Source organism: Glycine max, chromosome 13, assembly GCF_000004515.6.
Source record: "Glycine max cultivar Williams 82 chromosome 13, Glycine_max_v4.0, whole genome shotgun sequence".
Lineage (NCBI taxonomy): Eukaryota > Viridiplantae > Streptophyta > Magnoliopsida > Fabales > Fabaceae > Glycine > Glycine max.
In genome coordinates this window covers 23,117,441-23,133,853 of record NC_038249.2, presented here as the reverse complement: position 1 = coordinate 23,133,853, position 16,413 = coordinate 23,117,441, and the positions used below count along the sequence as shown (strand labels likewise).

At 35.5% G+C, this 16,413-nt stretch overlaps 3 protein-coding genes across 4 annotated transcripts; 2 read left to right on the top strand and 1 right to left on the bottom strand.

Moving 5' to 3' along the window:
- Window positions 1–2,077: 2,077 nt before the first annotated feature.
- LOC100796585 (NADH dehydrogenase [ubiquinone] 1 alpha subcomplex subunit 9, mitochondrial) lies at window positions 2,078–8,652 on the top strand. Its single transcript, XM_003542394.5, has 12 exons — window positions 2,078–2,285; window positions 2,367–2,463; window positions 3,746–3,810; window positions 3,981–4,066; window positions 4,213–4,297; window positions 4,408–4,478; window positions 5,538–5,669; window positions 6,864–6,979; window positions 7,124–7,247; window positions 7,386–7,454; window positions 8,119–8,239; window positions 8,339–8,652. Exons 1-12 carry the CDS (start codon window positions 2,201–2,203, stop codon window positions 8,476–8,478), a joined length of 1,191 nt encoding a protein of 396 aa, XP_003542442.1. The 5' UTR covers window positions 2,078–2,200; the 3' UTR covers window positions 8,479–8,652.
- Window positions 8,653–9,641: 989 nt separating this feature from the next.
- On the top strand, window positions 9,642–12,435 carry LOC100780467 (xyloglucan galactosyltransferase MUR3). 2 transcript variants are annotated; one of them, XM_003541324.5, is made up of 2 exons: window positions 9,642–9,800; window positions 10,102–12,435. In XM_003541324.5, the coding sequence occupies exon 2, from the start codon at window positions 10,162–10,164 to the stop codon at window positions 11,938–11,940; it is 1,779 nt and encodes a 592-aa protein (XP_003541372.1). In that variant the 5' UTR covers window positions 9,642–9,800; window positions 10,102–10,161; the 3' UTR covers window positions 11,941–12,435. The 2 variants fall into 2 exon arrangements, with proteins under 2 accessions (XP_003541372.1, XP_006594056.1); XM_006593993.4 differs by having other exon boundaries at window positions 9,657–9,881.
- Window positions 12,436–14,096: 1,661 nt separating this feature from the next.
- On the bottom strand, window positions 14,097–16,073 carry LOC100306491 (photosystem II reaction center PSB28-like). The gene is made up of 2 exons (NM_001248876.2): window positions 15,890–16,073; window positions 14,097–14,951 (listed from the first exon to the last, which is right to left on the bottom strand). The coding sequence occupies exons 1-2, from the start codon at window positions 15,960–15,962 to the stop codon at window positions 14,485–14,487; spliced, it is 540 nt and encodes a 179-aa protein (NP_001235805.1). The 5' UTR covers window positions 15,963–16,073; the 3' UTR covers window positions 14,097–14,484.
- Between the last annotated feature and the right edge of the window lie 340 nt (window positions 16,074–16,413).

The window sequence follows — 16,413 nt, the reverse complement described above, 5'->3', positions numbered from 1 at the left end:
TGATTAGTTTTCTTATATGCTCGTTGACAATGTAATTAACTGTTTTGTACAGTATCATCATTCGCTAGTGAACTATCCCTTGCCATATAATGCTACATTTTGTCATGTCCTTAATGCTAGGAAATAGGAATACCATATTGATGATCTTGAACTGGCTCACTCAATAGTCAAAAGCATTATGCTAGATGAAAACTTTCATACGATTTCATTATTGACAAGTGGCTTGGTAGTTTTATTAAGTGGCATCTAAATGTTTATGCCACCTCAGTTCAATCATAAAAAGCTGAGTAATTGTTAAAATGTAGTATCATTTATTATTTAATATATCATCTTGAGACGTGAGAATATGAGTATATAAGTGGAAGCAGAATTTGACATGTTACACAATCATTTTGAATTTAAGTAGATGATCGGCGCAATTGTTTGAACCTTGAAGAAATGAACAAGTGGAATGATAAAAAAAATAAAAATGCTAGAACATTGTTCGTGTAAACGTATGGGTAAAAGGATGAATATTTTCATTTGAATAAAATGTCACTATTTTCCCAGTAAAATTACAAAAAATATTATTATAGCTTGAATAGGAAACAAAGTTGTCGCGTATCTATCCGGCTCAAATAAGATTGATATTTTTATTTTTTGACATTATACTAATTTTGCTTAATTAATGTAATAGCATCATAAATCAAGAAAAAAGTATATTAGTAATCAAGATACACTGTTATGTTATAAAATTGATGGAAGTTTAAGGTTGTGTTTAGTTTGAGTGTTTTTTGTTTTCATTTAAAAAAACAGAAAATAAGAGATAAATATGTTTGCTTAAAATTTATAAAATATTTTCTCTAAAAATATTTTAAAAAATAGACTAAAAATTGAAAACAGCAAATCAATATTTTCGGTCTTTTATGAAAAAGTTAAAACGCGGAGACTCCTTAGAGTACTTACTTCTTGATACATGTTTTATAAATCTTGAAAATTTGAAAATAAAAATTATTTAAAAAAAAAAATAAACACTGAAACCAAGAATCACTTAAGTATAATATAAAAAAAATCAACTAGTGGTTTGTATCATTTACGATTTTAGTTCTCTTATTTTTCCAGTGATTTTAGTTCCCAGAATTTATAAAATTTGTAATTATGGTTCATTTCTCAAATTTGCATGCATTCTTTTCTTTTATCTTTACATTTTGATTTTTTAAAGTATTTCTTGATGGTATATTTTAAGTCTAGGATTAATTGTACTAAAATAAAAAAACTAAAACGTATGAAAAATTGAAGTTTGAATAAAAATTAAAATGTGAAGAACAAAATTGCAAATCACATATTAAAGGGACTACAATTAAAATGTAGCCATAATTATTTATTAATATAAAAAAATGATTTGAAGGGGCTTCACAGCCCAAGGGCATGGCGTTGCTTTGGGCACCAACATAATTGCTGGTACACCCAGCATTTAGGGTGAAAAACCAAAAATATCCTTATAGGAAACATATATGGATTACCAATTTGTAAGGTCATTACAGATTCGCAATCCATAAGGCCATTATGAATTCGTATTCCATAAGACCATGGACCTCTACAACAAGGTTGACGGCGACAAAGGATGCATGCGGCGTGAGGAGGAGGTGCTCGCGTGACGATGAAGGAGGAGCGAAGGTACCTCACACAACGATCTGTGGTGACCTCACGCGAAGGAGGTTGGCGGTGACCTCACGTGACCAGAGGGAGGGCAATGGCCATGAAGGAGGTGGCGGTGCTGTAGTGCAGCGGAGGTGGTGTAGCGGAGTTGGTGAGGAGGAGGTAGGGAAGGTTGGCCTTATGGATTTGTCGTTACGAATTGTGAATTTGTATGAAGGATTCATACAGATTGACAATCCGTATGATTCTTATGGATTAGAATCCATAAGAATCATACGGATTGTCAATCTGTATGAATTCTTCATACGAATTTGCAATCTGTATGTTTTTAAAAAGGGGTAATTTTGAAAAAACAAAAGAAGTTGTTGGGTGTACCAGAAAAACATTGGGTGTGCAAAGTAGTTCCCCCAAGGGAATTGATGGAGCACAGATCTGGGCTCACTATAACATGGAGCCCAACTTAGGTCGTTGACAACGTTCGCGTGCACCCTCCACAGTCCCAATTGCATTTGTGTTGAGTTTCTTCTTCTGTTGCGTTGTGTGTGAGTGTGGGCACGGTAAGATGCAGACCATTGCTAGGCGCTTAGGGCAGCAATCGCTGAGGCCATCGACGTCGCTCAAGTCCATCTATCCAATTTCCGATCACCGTAATCTTCCATTTCCGAGTAATGTTTGCGTCTCGCTCTAACTCAGCTTCGTTTTCAGCTAATTGTGATTTGTTGTTTCAGATTATGGAATGGATCACGAGCGTTACGTTTCTACCCTCGCCACCAAGGGAGTTGGTCACCTCGTTCGTAAGGGCACTGGTGGACGATCCTCCGTCAGGTTTACCTCATTCCTTCTTCATTCTCGCTCTAGGTTTTTTTTTTTGTTTTTTGGATTTTCGTAATGAGATTACTTGATTTATCATTATTGTTGGTTGAGGACCTACATTTTCAAGTAAAACAAGTGTTTAGGTCCTCGAAGATTGGGGAAACATGTAAAGGAAAACGAAACGGGTTTAGAATTTAGATTTATTTATTATATGAGTTCTGAGCTGTCAAGTGAGGCTTGTGACTTTGGTGTTACTTGTATTGTCAAGTGGATTGGGCTTGGATTGTTAAATAAGTCCTTGATTTATTGAAGCAGATCCTGGAGAGCTATATGAATGGTATAGATGAGGCTTGAGAATTCTATTTCGCTTAAGCTTGATGCAGGAGTGAGTTTCTAGGTTGGGGATGCAATGCCATGGACTCGATTTATGGGATCCGATTATGACCATGCAGGACTTGCATGAGCAACAAAACTAAACTAAACTGTAGTCTGAACTCTAGAGTGAGAGTGTGGCCAACAACTTGTAATTTCTCCATTGCCTGTTAATTTTGAGCTGGTGTTACTGCACTTAGATGCTTAGTATAGGTGATTTTTCACCTCTTGATTTATGTTGTATAGAAGGAGATCATATTAATTTTCCTAATTGGATGAAGTTCCTATGCTATAAGAATTTTATTAGAGTTTTCAACAAACGAAGTTGTGTTTCTTAGGATGAAGTGATGTTCAAGACAATATTGCAAGAATGGTTTGATACAACTCAACTGTAACTGTAGATTGATTTTGCATGTTTAAAAAGGATCAGACACTGTAAATAATCTTTTGTGTTATCACTAATTGACTTATTTGGCTGGGTCTATGGCATTTAATATTATATCTTTTTGAAGTCATGTCATGGATTTTTGTTGTGCTTTGAGCCATTTTAATGAAGTCTTAAGTCTAGGTTTAATTGTTCTTCTAAAGGCTAGATTCTCTTTGTTTAATTTGGTTATTGAGCATTATGATTGGATAGAAAGGGTTGTCATTTTGAAAAAGAGTCTTACAGTATGAATTATGGTTAATTGACCATGAATGATTAGGTACATCTTATGGAGAATTAAAATCTTCTGTTCTTCTTTTGATCTTCTATACTTGATTTACTTAACACTTGAATTCTCTTTTTTACCTTTGCTTTTTTTCTTTTCTTTTTAATTTAAGTGAAGGCTTAGAAGATGTTGATGCATTGTTAAAGTAGTCTTGTTAGCTTATACAGCTGCTAGGTTGATAAAGTAATGCTTGAAAGCAATTCTTTTTGCAGTGGCATTATTGCTACAGTATTTGGGGCAACTGGATTCTTAGGTCGTTATGTTGTCCAACAACTTGGTATGTATGTTTCTGGGATTTATAATTGTTTTAGAAAAATGTTATCAGAATGTTAATTTTTTTTTTCCTGTAAATAAAATATTTTGGAATGAATTCTGTTACAGCTTTTACTTTTCCCCCCTAACTGTATTGTGTTGATTGTTTTTGGTGATGTTGTTTCCCTTGTCTAGCTAAAATGGGATCTCAAGTCCTAGTTCCTTTCCGAGGCTCTGAAGATAATCCCCGTCATCTCAAATTGATGGGGGATTTGGGACAGGTAGTTAAGATAATGTTTTTATATGTGTAGAGTCCTCTCTTGCCTCCTCTTTCTTTTTGGTCAGAATGGAAAGGTTAATAGTGCTATGTGTGTGGATTATTTCTATCTGCTATTTGTGCTAACCTTCCAGTGATTAATATGCCCAGATTGTACCCATGAAATACAATCCAAGGGATGAAAGTTCAGTAAAAGCTGTGATGGCTAAGGCCAATGTTGTTATCAACCTTATTGGTATACATCTTGTCTTGTAATTTTACGCTTTGAATGTTTCAATATGTTGAAGTATACGACTCTTTGTGTTTCAATCACACACTCATTCTGCCTTATTTGGTTGTTGGCAGGAAGGGATTATGAGACAAGAAACTACAGCTTTGAAGAAGTGCACTATCACATGGCTGAGCAACTAGCAAAGGTATGTTCTTTTACATTTGCTGTCATCATTCACTTGCTTTTCGCTCTTTCTCGGTTAAAACATTTCTTTTTATGTGCATGCTTGCTTATTGATTTTTATTTCTGATACGTAATAACAATAGCTCATTGTAGTTCTTAAAAGGCAAATAAATTTAATTGTATAATTTAGGATGTTCAAGAACCTTTGAGAGAAAAGGGTCAGAGAAAGTCAACATGTCAAGTTTATCTGTTGTGGGAGTTTCTTAAGAATTTGTTTATTTTATTATGTAATCTGGTCAACTAGTAATTATTCCAAGTGGCAAATGTGGGTCATGTCTAAATTTTTCTGTGTGGCAGTGTCTCAAACTGCATATTAAGTTCTTTACATGTTTTGTAACTATTCTGGTTGCTCCCTCTACCCCCAAAAAGTGGTGCTGCACTTGTGTAGATTGTAGAGGGGTATGCTGGATCAGTGTTCAACTGTTCTCTTTAAATAGTGCCTCCTATCATGATACTGGAATAAAACTAACGTACCCCAGTCCCCAGTGTCCTGAGGCTCCTTGCTATGTGAAGGTATGGAGGAGGATCATTGTACACAGCCTTACCCTTACATATGCAAAGAGACTGTTTGTGGATTTGAACCCATGACCAACCGATCACCAAGGCACAACTTTACTGCTGTGCCATGGCTCGAAATTTGAATTATGTAAAAGAAAGTCTCCCAAAACAATTTTACAATTAATTTAAAATTTTATTGGTGTGCTTGGTTGAGTAAAATGAGTTTGCCCGAGGAAAATATTAAGTGTATAAGTTCAAAGCGGTTCATGTGGGCTGAGGAGTGTCTAGCAACTTGCAAGCTTTGCTTTATAAACTATTTTTTAAGGGATTTCGTTTGAGTATTGAGTCAGAGGCATAAGACAATTGTGATGGTTAGTCCATATTAAGTGACCTAATATGGAGCCATGCAAAGCATGGCTTAGTTTGAATATTTGTATTATTTTAAAGTTTTGTGGTTTCCTATCCTAACTTGACCTGGTTTTTTAATTTTATTAATTGTATAGTAATGGTCTGTGAGTTGCAGATTTCCAAAGAGCATGGTGGTATCCTGAGATTTATTCAAGTTTCTTGTTTAGGTGCATCTCCTTCATCTCCATCTAGGATGCTCAGAACTAAATCAGCTGCTGAGGAAATGATTTTAAGGGAACTACCTGAGGTACATTTAATTTTCTCAGTGTCCAGACTAAATAATTTACTTCTAGAGTTCTAGTTCCTTTATCATGTGTAAGAGCAGCAGTTTTTCACTCTAGCCATTCACATTTGAGGGTAAACAAGAAAGGCTAGAGAATGAATCCTCTCATGTTGTATTTTCACATGACCTTGTCATTTGAAAATTGTCTCTCTCTTCATGTACATTACATAGGTGGGACCTACAAAATTTGTGAATGGTAAATACAAATTTTTAACATGATAAATTCAACATGAGAAAATCCATTCCCAAAAGGCCACATTCTTGTTTTAATAAGTTTGTGGATGAAATTAATTGATGTTTTTTCTTAAAAAATATAAAAACAAATTATACTGAATTATGGAAGTCAAAGACCCTGCCAATATATTTCTTTTAGCACCCTGGTACATTAATTATATTAGTATGAACTATTGATTGTCTTTGTCTTTGTCTTGGCTTCTATTATTTTATAAAGAAATGGTAAATGAAAAATGATTGACTCATTCTTTGTAAGGTTTTGGAGTTTATTTAGCACTCTCCTAAATATATTAAGTAAAAAGATAGTTTGATATCATTAACTTGCTACTTGTCCAAATTTCTTCAGAAAGTGTTTTATTTATTTAGTTGTTTGTTTATTTATTTCTTTATTTATCCTGTTTTTAACAGTGTGTTTGGTTCAAGGAAGGGAAGGGGAGGAGAGGTGAGATTTTAATGAAGTAGAGGGGAGGGAAAATAAGGATAATATACTGACACTTATTAATAGTAATGGAGGAGATGAAAGGTAAAATAAAATTTGGGGACAGTTTAGTCTGGAAAGTTCAAGAATTATAAACCACTTACTATCCAAAACCCCCAATATTGAAGGGGATACAAATAGGAGGCGAGGGAATTGAGCCTCTTTATTTCCCCTTCCCTCCCATATTTTTAAACCAGTAAAATTGAAAAAACTCTCCCTTGCCTCTCTTCCCCTTCATTTCCCTCTAACCAAACACACTGCAAGTGATGATTGATTGTATACCAGATAACCAATTATAAATACATATTGGTTTTCATGTAAATGATGATGTAAAAAACATTTGATATGTGTGGTCATTTTGCACTGGAATATGGGGCATTTTCATGCTTTGCCATGTTGCAAGAGTTAATAGTATAATATCAGAATTCTAATGCTAACCTCTACAGGCCACAATCTTGAAACCTGCTGTAATGATTGGTACAGAGGATCGGATTTTGAATCCATGGGCTCATTTTGCTAAAAAGTATGGCTTTCTTCCGTTGTTTGGAGATGGGAGCACAAAGTATGTATAAATCTATTAGGCAATTACTATGAACTTCAATCTTTTTTTTTCTTTTTTTACCAAAGTGAATTGTGTTGTTACTGGTTCTGACTTCTTTCAGCTTTGAAATTCATTTTTTTTATCTGACAAATGCAATTATTGCAGGATCCAACCTGTTTATGTTATTGATGTTGCTGCTGCACTCACTTCACTCTTGAAGGATGATGGCACTAGCATGGGAAAAATTTATGAACTGGGTGGTCCAGAGATCTTTACTGTGCATGAATTGGTAAACTCTTTATCTCTTTATTGTTTTGCAATTTAGAATTTTATATTTCATATCTTGTCAAAACAAGAGGTTCTATTTGTTGGGGAAAAGTTGGAAGAAGAAATTGTTGAAATGATGTAGAATCTGTGTTAATTGCAGGCAGACGTTATGTTTGATACAATTCGAGAATGGCCTCGATATGTGAAGGTGCCTTTCCCCATTGCAAAGGTGTGTTAAGTGTTAACCACTTCTAATTTGTTGATGTCTACTTACCATTGGAAAGCCAAGCCAGTAATGAACACACCTTTGGTCTTGTGGGGTTAATATTGTTTGAGATATTTATAAATAGAATACAATTCTAGGAGTTTCACATTTATAAAATTTCGATGCATATTGAATTCACTTTGTTTCTTATGTATCCAGTTCAATAGTAAATATGTAACTGGGATTGTAATAGAGCCCAACTCATAGACCAACAACTTATCATATCTTAGATTAATCTGCCAATCTCTTTTTCTATTTGAAATAATAATACCCAACCATTCTTGGTCCCCATCAGATTATCATTCATGGCAACAAGGCAATATTCCCCCAGTCAAATAAAATTTGTTCAAATCCCTACTCTTAAAATGTAGATGAACTTGCAATCAAACATAGATTTGAGATAATTTGCTGTGTATTTAACTATTTATGTGGCATAAGGCTCCTAGTTTGCAGCTCTGAATCACATTTGTGAGTTGAAAGATAGCTATCATTTGGTCCTTTCTTGTTTTAGCTGGGTATTGGCTGCTTACGTTACGGGTGATGAATTCTCGTTTAATGTTGCGAGTTTATAGTGTGAAGCTGTGGTTTTGTAAAATGCCAACGTTGTGTATGGTATGTTTGATTTCAGGCATTGGCAACACCAAGAGAAATATTACTAAACAAGGTCCCCTTTCCACTACCTGTTCCTGAGATATTAAATCTGGATAAGATCCAGGCTTTGACTACAGATACCGTTGTTTCAGAAAATGGTAAGTTTCTTTATTTGATCATAAGGTCATTTTTTTTCTCGAGACATTATAGAACTGTGTCTCTTATGTCCCACATTTTTTGTTTGATGAAATTTGCAGCTTTGACTTTCAATGATCTTGGAATTGTTCCTCACAAGCTGAAGGGATACCCTATTGAGTTTCTTATCTCATATAGGAAAGGAGGCCCACAATTTGGTTCTACTATCAGTGAAAGGGTCACTCCAGATTCTTGGCCGTAAGATTCTTTGGATGTTTGATCCTGAATCATTTTTCTGTCTTGCTTGTACTACCACCATTTAATTTCACTATTTAAAAAAATCTGAAATGCTTTTATATCTTCCTTTCATAATCTGTAGAATATGTGATCATGGTTGATGATGATAATAAAATCCAGATACTTGTTGATTTCCGAACGTAGACGTCTTTGGATCAAATTCAATGTCATTCTATACGATATAAAAAAATGACACATTTCCAATGATGTGTTCTCTTTTATGCACTTGTTTAGTCCTCGGCAGGTTCAAACTTCCAATCAACCTCCCTTGTTGATCCTGTCTTTGACAGCTGAAGAAAAAAACAACTTATATACGATATAAAAAAATGCCTTCCAAAAAACCAACTTATATACGATATAAGGCGACCAAAATGTCTTTGACACGTATGTTAGGGACCTAGTCCGCGTGCATGAGCCCACCAATCTAATTTATTCGAATAATTTTTTATTACTATAAATTAATCCATTTCATTATGCCTTTTTATAGCATAAAAATAACATAATTTATATAAATCTTGGAATTAATCTATTTTTCCGTAGAAACGGAAATTGAATAACTTTGAAAAAGGAAAGAATTGTACTGTATATATAAAAAAGTCATTGGATAAATGTTAAATTCATACCAATAAATAAATATTATAAAGAAAAGGAAAGAAAGTAGCCTTGAGCAAAAGTAGGGTTTTTAAAGTGTAAAAGGTTGCAAATTGCTAAACCCCCTAATGGTGATTTATTGAGAAAAACGATTTGTTATACCTTTTCTATTCAAAGGAAACCCAAAAAGGAGGATATAACACATTGATAATGTACGTGTTAGATTTCATCTTAGTAGTGAAATTGTTTAACGGATATATAAACTATATAAGTTACACTTTAAGAAGTGAAGCAGTCGGTGTGAGATTTGGATGTTTTTTAATCGTTTGAATAAACTGTAGTTTTTAGTTATATTTTATATTCACCTAATATGCTAGTACTTAAAAAAAAAAAGAAATTATTGAAAGTTTTAAAAATAAAATAAAATAAAAAATGATGAGTGGAAGACATAAACTTGGGGATTTGTTGGTAGCCCCAAGTTATTGACGCGGAGTTATTACAAAATTCATGCAATGCAAAATGATGGGAACAACCTCACACTTTCATCAACCCTACGCGTCGCAATCTCACACGACACCGACATGTAAGACAATCCCCCGCGCTCGTTACTAACATGCGCCACCCTCCCTCTCTCCTTCATTTATCAATCTCTCTGCAAAATTCACTCCTTCATATGCTCGATTCCTCTCTCTCTTTGTATGTCACCATCTCTCTCTCTCTCTTTTGATCATACGATTTCGTTTTGCCTAATCTAAGGAACAAATTCAAACAAACAAGGTCACTCCTCATTCATTCATTCCTCTTTTCTTTTTCTCTGTCAAGTGCTGTCTATCACTCGTTGTTGATTTCATTCCAACAACGTCAATTTCACATTTCCTTGTCTTGTTGTGATCACTCTTTAGTATTTAGCATACCTGCAAAGTTGTACTCTTTTTTTTTCCTTCCCTTTGTTTTGAGCTCTCAGATTACTCAGCAATCACAATCTCTGTTGTATCAGGTTTTTCGATTTGGCTGTGACCCTTATGAATCAGTGTTTGTTTGTTTGAATTGAAATGCAATGAGAAAGCGCCCTGACCAAATGGAAAAAGGGGCAGCAGCAAAGAACCAGAATTCCCGCCTTTGCTGTTTAGCATCCCTTTCTGCTTTCTTCTGGTTTTTGCTCCTTTACTTCCATTTTGTGGTACTTTCAGGAGATGATACCAATGCCAATAGCAGTAGAAAGAATAGTTATAATAATCATGTTGATCTAGATCACTCAACCCTATCAACAACACCTGTTTCTGTTGGTTATGAACCTCCCCCAATCCATCAAGTGCAAGCCTCTCCTAGAAAGATTGGCTTACCTGATCCCGATGTGCGGCGGAGTGATGCTGACACTGACACCCCTCGCGCCGAGAAGATTTTCCCTTTTATGAGAGCAATGAGAGCTTCTGAAAACAAGAGTGATCCCTGTGGGGGGAGGTACATTTATGTGCATGACCTTCCCTCCAGGTTTAATGAGGATATGTTGAAGGAGTGCAAAAGTTTGAGTCTTTGGACTAATATGTGTAAGTTCACCACCAATGCTGGCCTTGGTCCGCCCCTTGAGAATGCTGAAGGGGTGTTCTCTAATACTGGCTGGTATGCTACTAATCAGTTTGCTGTTGATGTGATATTTGGCAACCGGATGAAGCAGTATGAGTGCTTGACAAATGATTCCTCCATTGCTGCTGCGGTTTTTGTGCCCTTTTATGCTGGATTTGACATAGCACGTTATCTTTGGGGTTATAATATTTCAATGAGGGATGCTGCTTCTCTTGATCTGGTTCACTGGCTCATGAAGAGGCCAGAGTGGAGCACAATGAATGGAAGAGACCATTTTCTTGTTGCGGGAAGGATAACATGGGATTTCAGGAGACTATCTGAGGAAGAATCGGATTGGGGCAATAAGCTTCTGTTTTTACCAGCAGCAAAGAATATGTCAATGCTTGTGGTTGAGTCCAGCCCTTGGAATGCAAATGATTTTGGAATTCCGTATCCTACATACTTCCACCCTGCAAAGGATGCTGATGTGTTCATGTGGCAAGATAGAATGAGGCAACTAGATAGGAAGTGGCTTTTCTCCTTTGCTGGTGCTCCCCGTCCTGGCAACCCCAAATCAATCAGGGGTCAGTTAATTGATCAATGCAGAAGGTCAAATGTTTGTAAGCTGTTGGAATGCGACTTTGGCGAAAGCAAATGTCATTCTCCCAGCAGCATAATGCAGATGTTTCAAAGCTCACTTTTCTGCTTGCAACCCCAGGGTGATTCGTACACGCGAAGATCTGCTTTTGATTCAATGTTGGCTGGTTGTATACCTGTTTTCTTCCATCCTGGCTCAGCATATACACAATATACTTGGCATCTTCCCAAGAATTACACTAAGTATTCTGTCTTCATTCCAGAGGATGATATCCGCAAGAGGAATATCAGTATAGAGGAAAGGCTTAGTCAGATACCTCCTGAGCAGGTGAAGATCATGAGAGAAGAGGTCATTAGTCTCATTCCAAGACTAGTATATGCTGATCCTCGCTCCAAATTAGAAACTCTTAAAGATGCATTTGATGTTGCGGTGCAAGCAGTAATTGACAAGGTTACAAATTTGAGGAAGGATATTATTGAAGGTCGCACAGATGACAACTTCATTGAGGAGAACAGTTGGAAATATGCTTTGTTGCCTGAGGGAGAGCATGAGGTAGGACCTCATGAATGGGATCCTTTCTTCTCCAAACCAAAGGATGGTAGTGGAGATTCCAATGATTCATCTGCTGAAGTTGCAAAAAATTCTTGGAAGAATGAGCGAAGAAATCAATCATGAATGGAAGGGAGAAAAAATCTGCAGGGTGCTTAAGGCTTAATGCAGACTTAACAATGGTTTGCTTGAATTGGAGAAAAATTACAAATTATTGTTGGGTGTTGTTGTGGACTTACTGCTGAACTTGTGTCTTAGGATATTGAGCGAGCTTCCCTCATTGAAACCCTTGACATGGAGACATATTCTTTGCTATACACATTTTTGTGTTACAGGTTTTTCTGATTTCTGCTTCATGTATTCTCCTCACTCCTTAGTGGTTCCTAGAATGATTTGGGAGGTTTAATAATTCCTTTCATGTAATAGTTTTATTCATTTGATTCATATAGGAAATATAAACAAAATTATTACAGTTAATGGCAAACCAGAACAAGTTTAACCATTGAAGTCACGGATAGATCAGTTGAAGCGACATTTCTCTGATGCATCAGCCTGTCAAAAACTATAATTTGTTGAGATATTTGATAATTTTCAGTAAAATAAATGTTCTACTGTTTTCTACTTTTGCATTGTTTGATAGTCTGGTTCCTTTATTCATAGTTAAATTGGTACATTCATTTTAGTATATTGGGTTAATATTTCATTTTGCTGAATGCACCTGTGTGAATGGATGTCTTGTTTAACTAACTGTAATGGAAGCAACTAGAGAAAATGTATGAGCTGTTTTCTTTCCACGCCAGCTGCTTTCTGGTTTGTATAATTTACGTTTCTACATATTGGGTTAAAAAAAGTAGTAGGCGCAGTGAAATCTAGAATTTGATTAATTAAAAATCTGAAATTCTATGGTATTGCACACGATACTGTGTTTGTTAAATGACCTTTGAACAGTCGGTGGTAGTAAAGAAGTCACTGGAAAATTCATTATTTCTTTGTTACGAATGAAATAAACTCTATTAAGTATTGACGTGTAGATTCGCTTTGATAAAACAATTCATCATATTTTGAGAAAAATACCCGAAGTTTCTTTCCAGACAGCTTTTTTTAACATTGTTTTTAGCAAAGACCGTGTGGTAAATGATATTTTTGTCCTTAATGAAAATGCTTAGATGGAAGTGAGCAATTGCCATTGTTTATAGCATTCTGTTTTCTCCATCTGCGTGTAATTTTCTCCTGTTTTTGTCGTCTTCCATATGTTCAGTATGATTATATTATTGTGCAATTTTCTCTTTAAAGTACTGTTCCAATAGTGTGATGCAACACATACCTATAATTAATTCAAAAAAATACAGCTGTTATAATTAAACCATTGGCATTTGGCACCTTAATCCTGATGCGAAGAAAATTATTCTGATTCGACCAGGCCCAGACCAACAATTTGCACAAGGTTTTGATTTCTGTCTTATGTCACGAGGAAAATGATCAATAAAATGGAGAATCCAGAAAGTTGACATGGATAACCTCTCTTATAGAAGAGAAGTTTGACTCTTATTCATGTTTTAATTTTTTTCAATTTCTTCTACAACTAGGAGGGATGGGAAGAAAAGAATGAGACGTGTGAAATAAGATGTGTAATGTATTAGAGAGAGAAAAAAAATGAGCTGCAGACAAATATTATAAGAATAAAACAACTCTTCTTAGAAAACCAGCGGGAAAAAAAATAAAACTTGATCTTTTGTCAATGTTAATGATACTTCTACAAATTTATACTCGTATTTTTCCTTACAGTTTTGTTGTAAATCATTAGATAATATATGACAACTTTTCCAATCTGACTTCTTTTGAATTTTGCAAGTGCACACATTGTTGGCATACCAGGACCCAAATACTACTGTCTTTGGGAGATTTTGAGCCCACACAGCTTTCATTGATGAACTAGACCAAGGCTGGTGCACATGTAATGCTAGAGTACGTGTGCTTAGACATTACAATTTTATAAGAATGTATTAATAATAGGAAGCCTTATTTTACCATCATTATTGAACTAATTGCTTCTTAAGTTGGTATTCCAGGTTTAGTCAAAACTAAAACACCCCTGTTTACTTATTCCTTGAACCGAAACACATGTTACACTTCTATTTGATCTAAAATTTGCATTCATAACCCTTGGGACAAATCACTTGAGATATTTGTTTACAAGAGGTGGTTTAACACTCTTTGATGATCTATCTATTTAACCCGCGAACAAGATCTATACAAACACAAAGACCATGAATCCATACATCTTGATCCAAAAAGAATCAAAATTGATTAATATATCTCTCGGAACAAACGGAAAGGAAACAAAACATACTAAAATATTAATATGCAGCGTGTTGGGTGTACTATATTTCCTGACAGTTTTTTGCTTATTCAAAACATAATAGAAGGAAGTCATTTCGTGATGAGCTTTCCAACTTGTCTATAAGAAAACAGTTACATGATAGCGAAACAGCAGCAGGACAAGCAAAATTTCATAAAATCTTGGGGTGTCAGAAAATGCATGAGTATGTGAATTGAAGTTACATGTACGCCAATATAGCATTTCACTCAGGTTTTATATGTGACTATATCGTAGAACACAAACTTCCTGAAAAGGGCAAAAGAATAGAAGGGCAGAGTTAGCACATTAACTCATTTTTTGATGAATTGCAAACCATTTGCATTTGAGTATCGCTCCATGAATCTCATGAATCTATCCCAGTCCCGTGGACTCCGCATTACATACTTGGCTTCAATTATTGAGGGCTTCCCATTGACAAATTTAGCACTTACATCAACTGACTGAAGGACCCCTTCCTCATCAATCATATAAAATCCAGTGATATCGCCTATTTCACCCGAAGAATCGAAAACTGAGGGTTGATCAAATGTGAAGATAGCCATGCCATTTGTTCCATCCCTTGATTTGGTCAGCCTCACATCGGGTATTGTTTGTTCATCAGTTCCCTGGATGAACTGTATTTTTGGTTTGACCATCATGATAACAGGCATGTGCATGGGAGTATTTTGTCTTAGCACAGGTAACCTTAAACACGGCAGGTGTAATGTTTGACCATTGAATGAAGAGTTTGTACTTTGATGAACAATTGAAGATGGGACTGCATAAACAAAGAGGCTATTATGTTCACCAGGAACATCATAACTCAAGCATTATTTCATATTTTGCTAGTGCTAAATATCATCAAAGAAACAATATATATATATGCAAAGTTCAAAGAACTTCTACACTTTGGGGTCAATGAAGATGATACAAGAAACTGCCCTACACATAGAATGGTGCAACGTAGCTTGAAACTAAAGGGACTTAACAACATTAGAAAAGTGTATATCCTGTCAAGAATTGCAGATTCTCAGTTAAAATGTCACTTTTCTCTACAACATGGGATGTCATCAATCAAAACATATACCACTGAAGTCCCCCTTATTCTTAAGAAGCGGAGAAAATTAGGCAAAGTAACATATAACCTCTTTGCATGTCTCGTAACATGGCACATTTTGGTCCACCGATGTTTTTGTGGTCAATTCAGAAATTGTATCAATTTGATGGAAGTCTGAAAACTTAAGATTATAAACTTTTACTGTAATGATTATGATGGTATAATGAAAAATGAAGCATCATACCAGGAATTTTATGTTGTCAAGCAAAAAAGAGGGCAAAAACATAGAAAAAGAAAACAATGCCACCTCCTTTTGTTAATCTTATTTGGCCTCCTGGAATGCCTAGTGTCTCGTAACAGAGGCAAACCATATTGAGTTGAAAATGATTCAAAGCCCTTAACCTCACAAAAATAATTCCAATGTAATTATGAAATTTCAGGTGTAGAACTTTAGATGAACCCTTTAAGTTGAGTCCCCAAGCATGCTGAAGAGAAGAAAAATAAACTTTTTTTTCTAACTTAACACAAATATTATCAAATTCAATAGGAGAACATACATACATTGCCCAACTTAATTTCATCACCCTTACTTTACTTCTAAAATAATCTCAGAGTAGTCTTTGCACATTTCATAGAAAAATAGGAAAAAGTGATGTTACCTGCACATGAGCGTGGCTTCTGAAGTGAGTTGGAGAGTGGAGAGGACAATGCAAGAGAGTGCAGAGTTGCCATTTCCAGCAGGAGAGAGAGAGAGAGAGAGAGAGAGATGCAGTTCACAGCACCTCTCTCTCTGTAGCATAAAGGAGTGCGAATTTGTGGTCCAAAAAAAAATGCTTGGTGTGTAACAAAGACAGCCATTCACTTGTGATGATAATACTTTGCATTTTGCAAAGGATTGTGTGTGTGAGAGAGAGTGATCTGATTTGTCACAATCGATTGAAGATCCTGACATGGCATCTCACTAATGATACACGTTGCACCAATTATGATATTTGTTATTTTTCATTGTTTCGGCTAAAATAAGTCTTTTTTTTTGTGTGTGCGTGAATCTATGCACCACTCACATGTGTCGCACATGGCTCGTATAGCCCGTATAATGTTACACCTTCAACTCAAAAATGGCCACCCCAAATGGGCCTGTTTAGCCTTCTAGATGCTATTATGACACAGTTTTGTTCTTGTG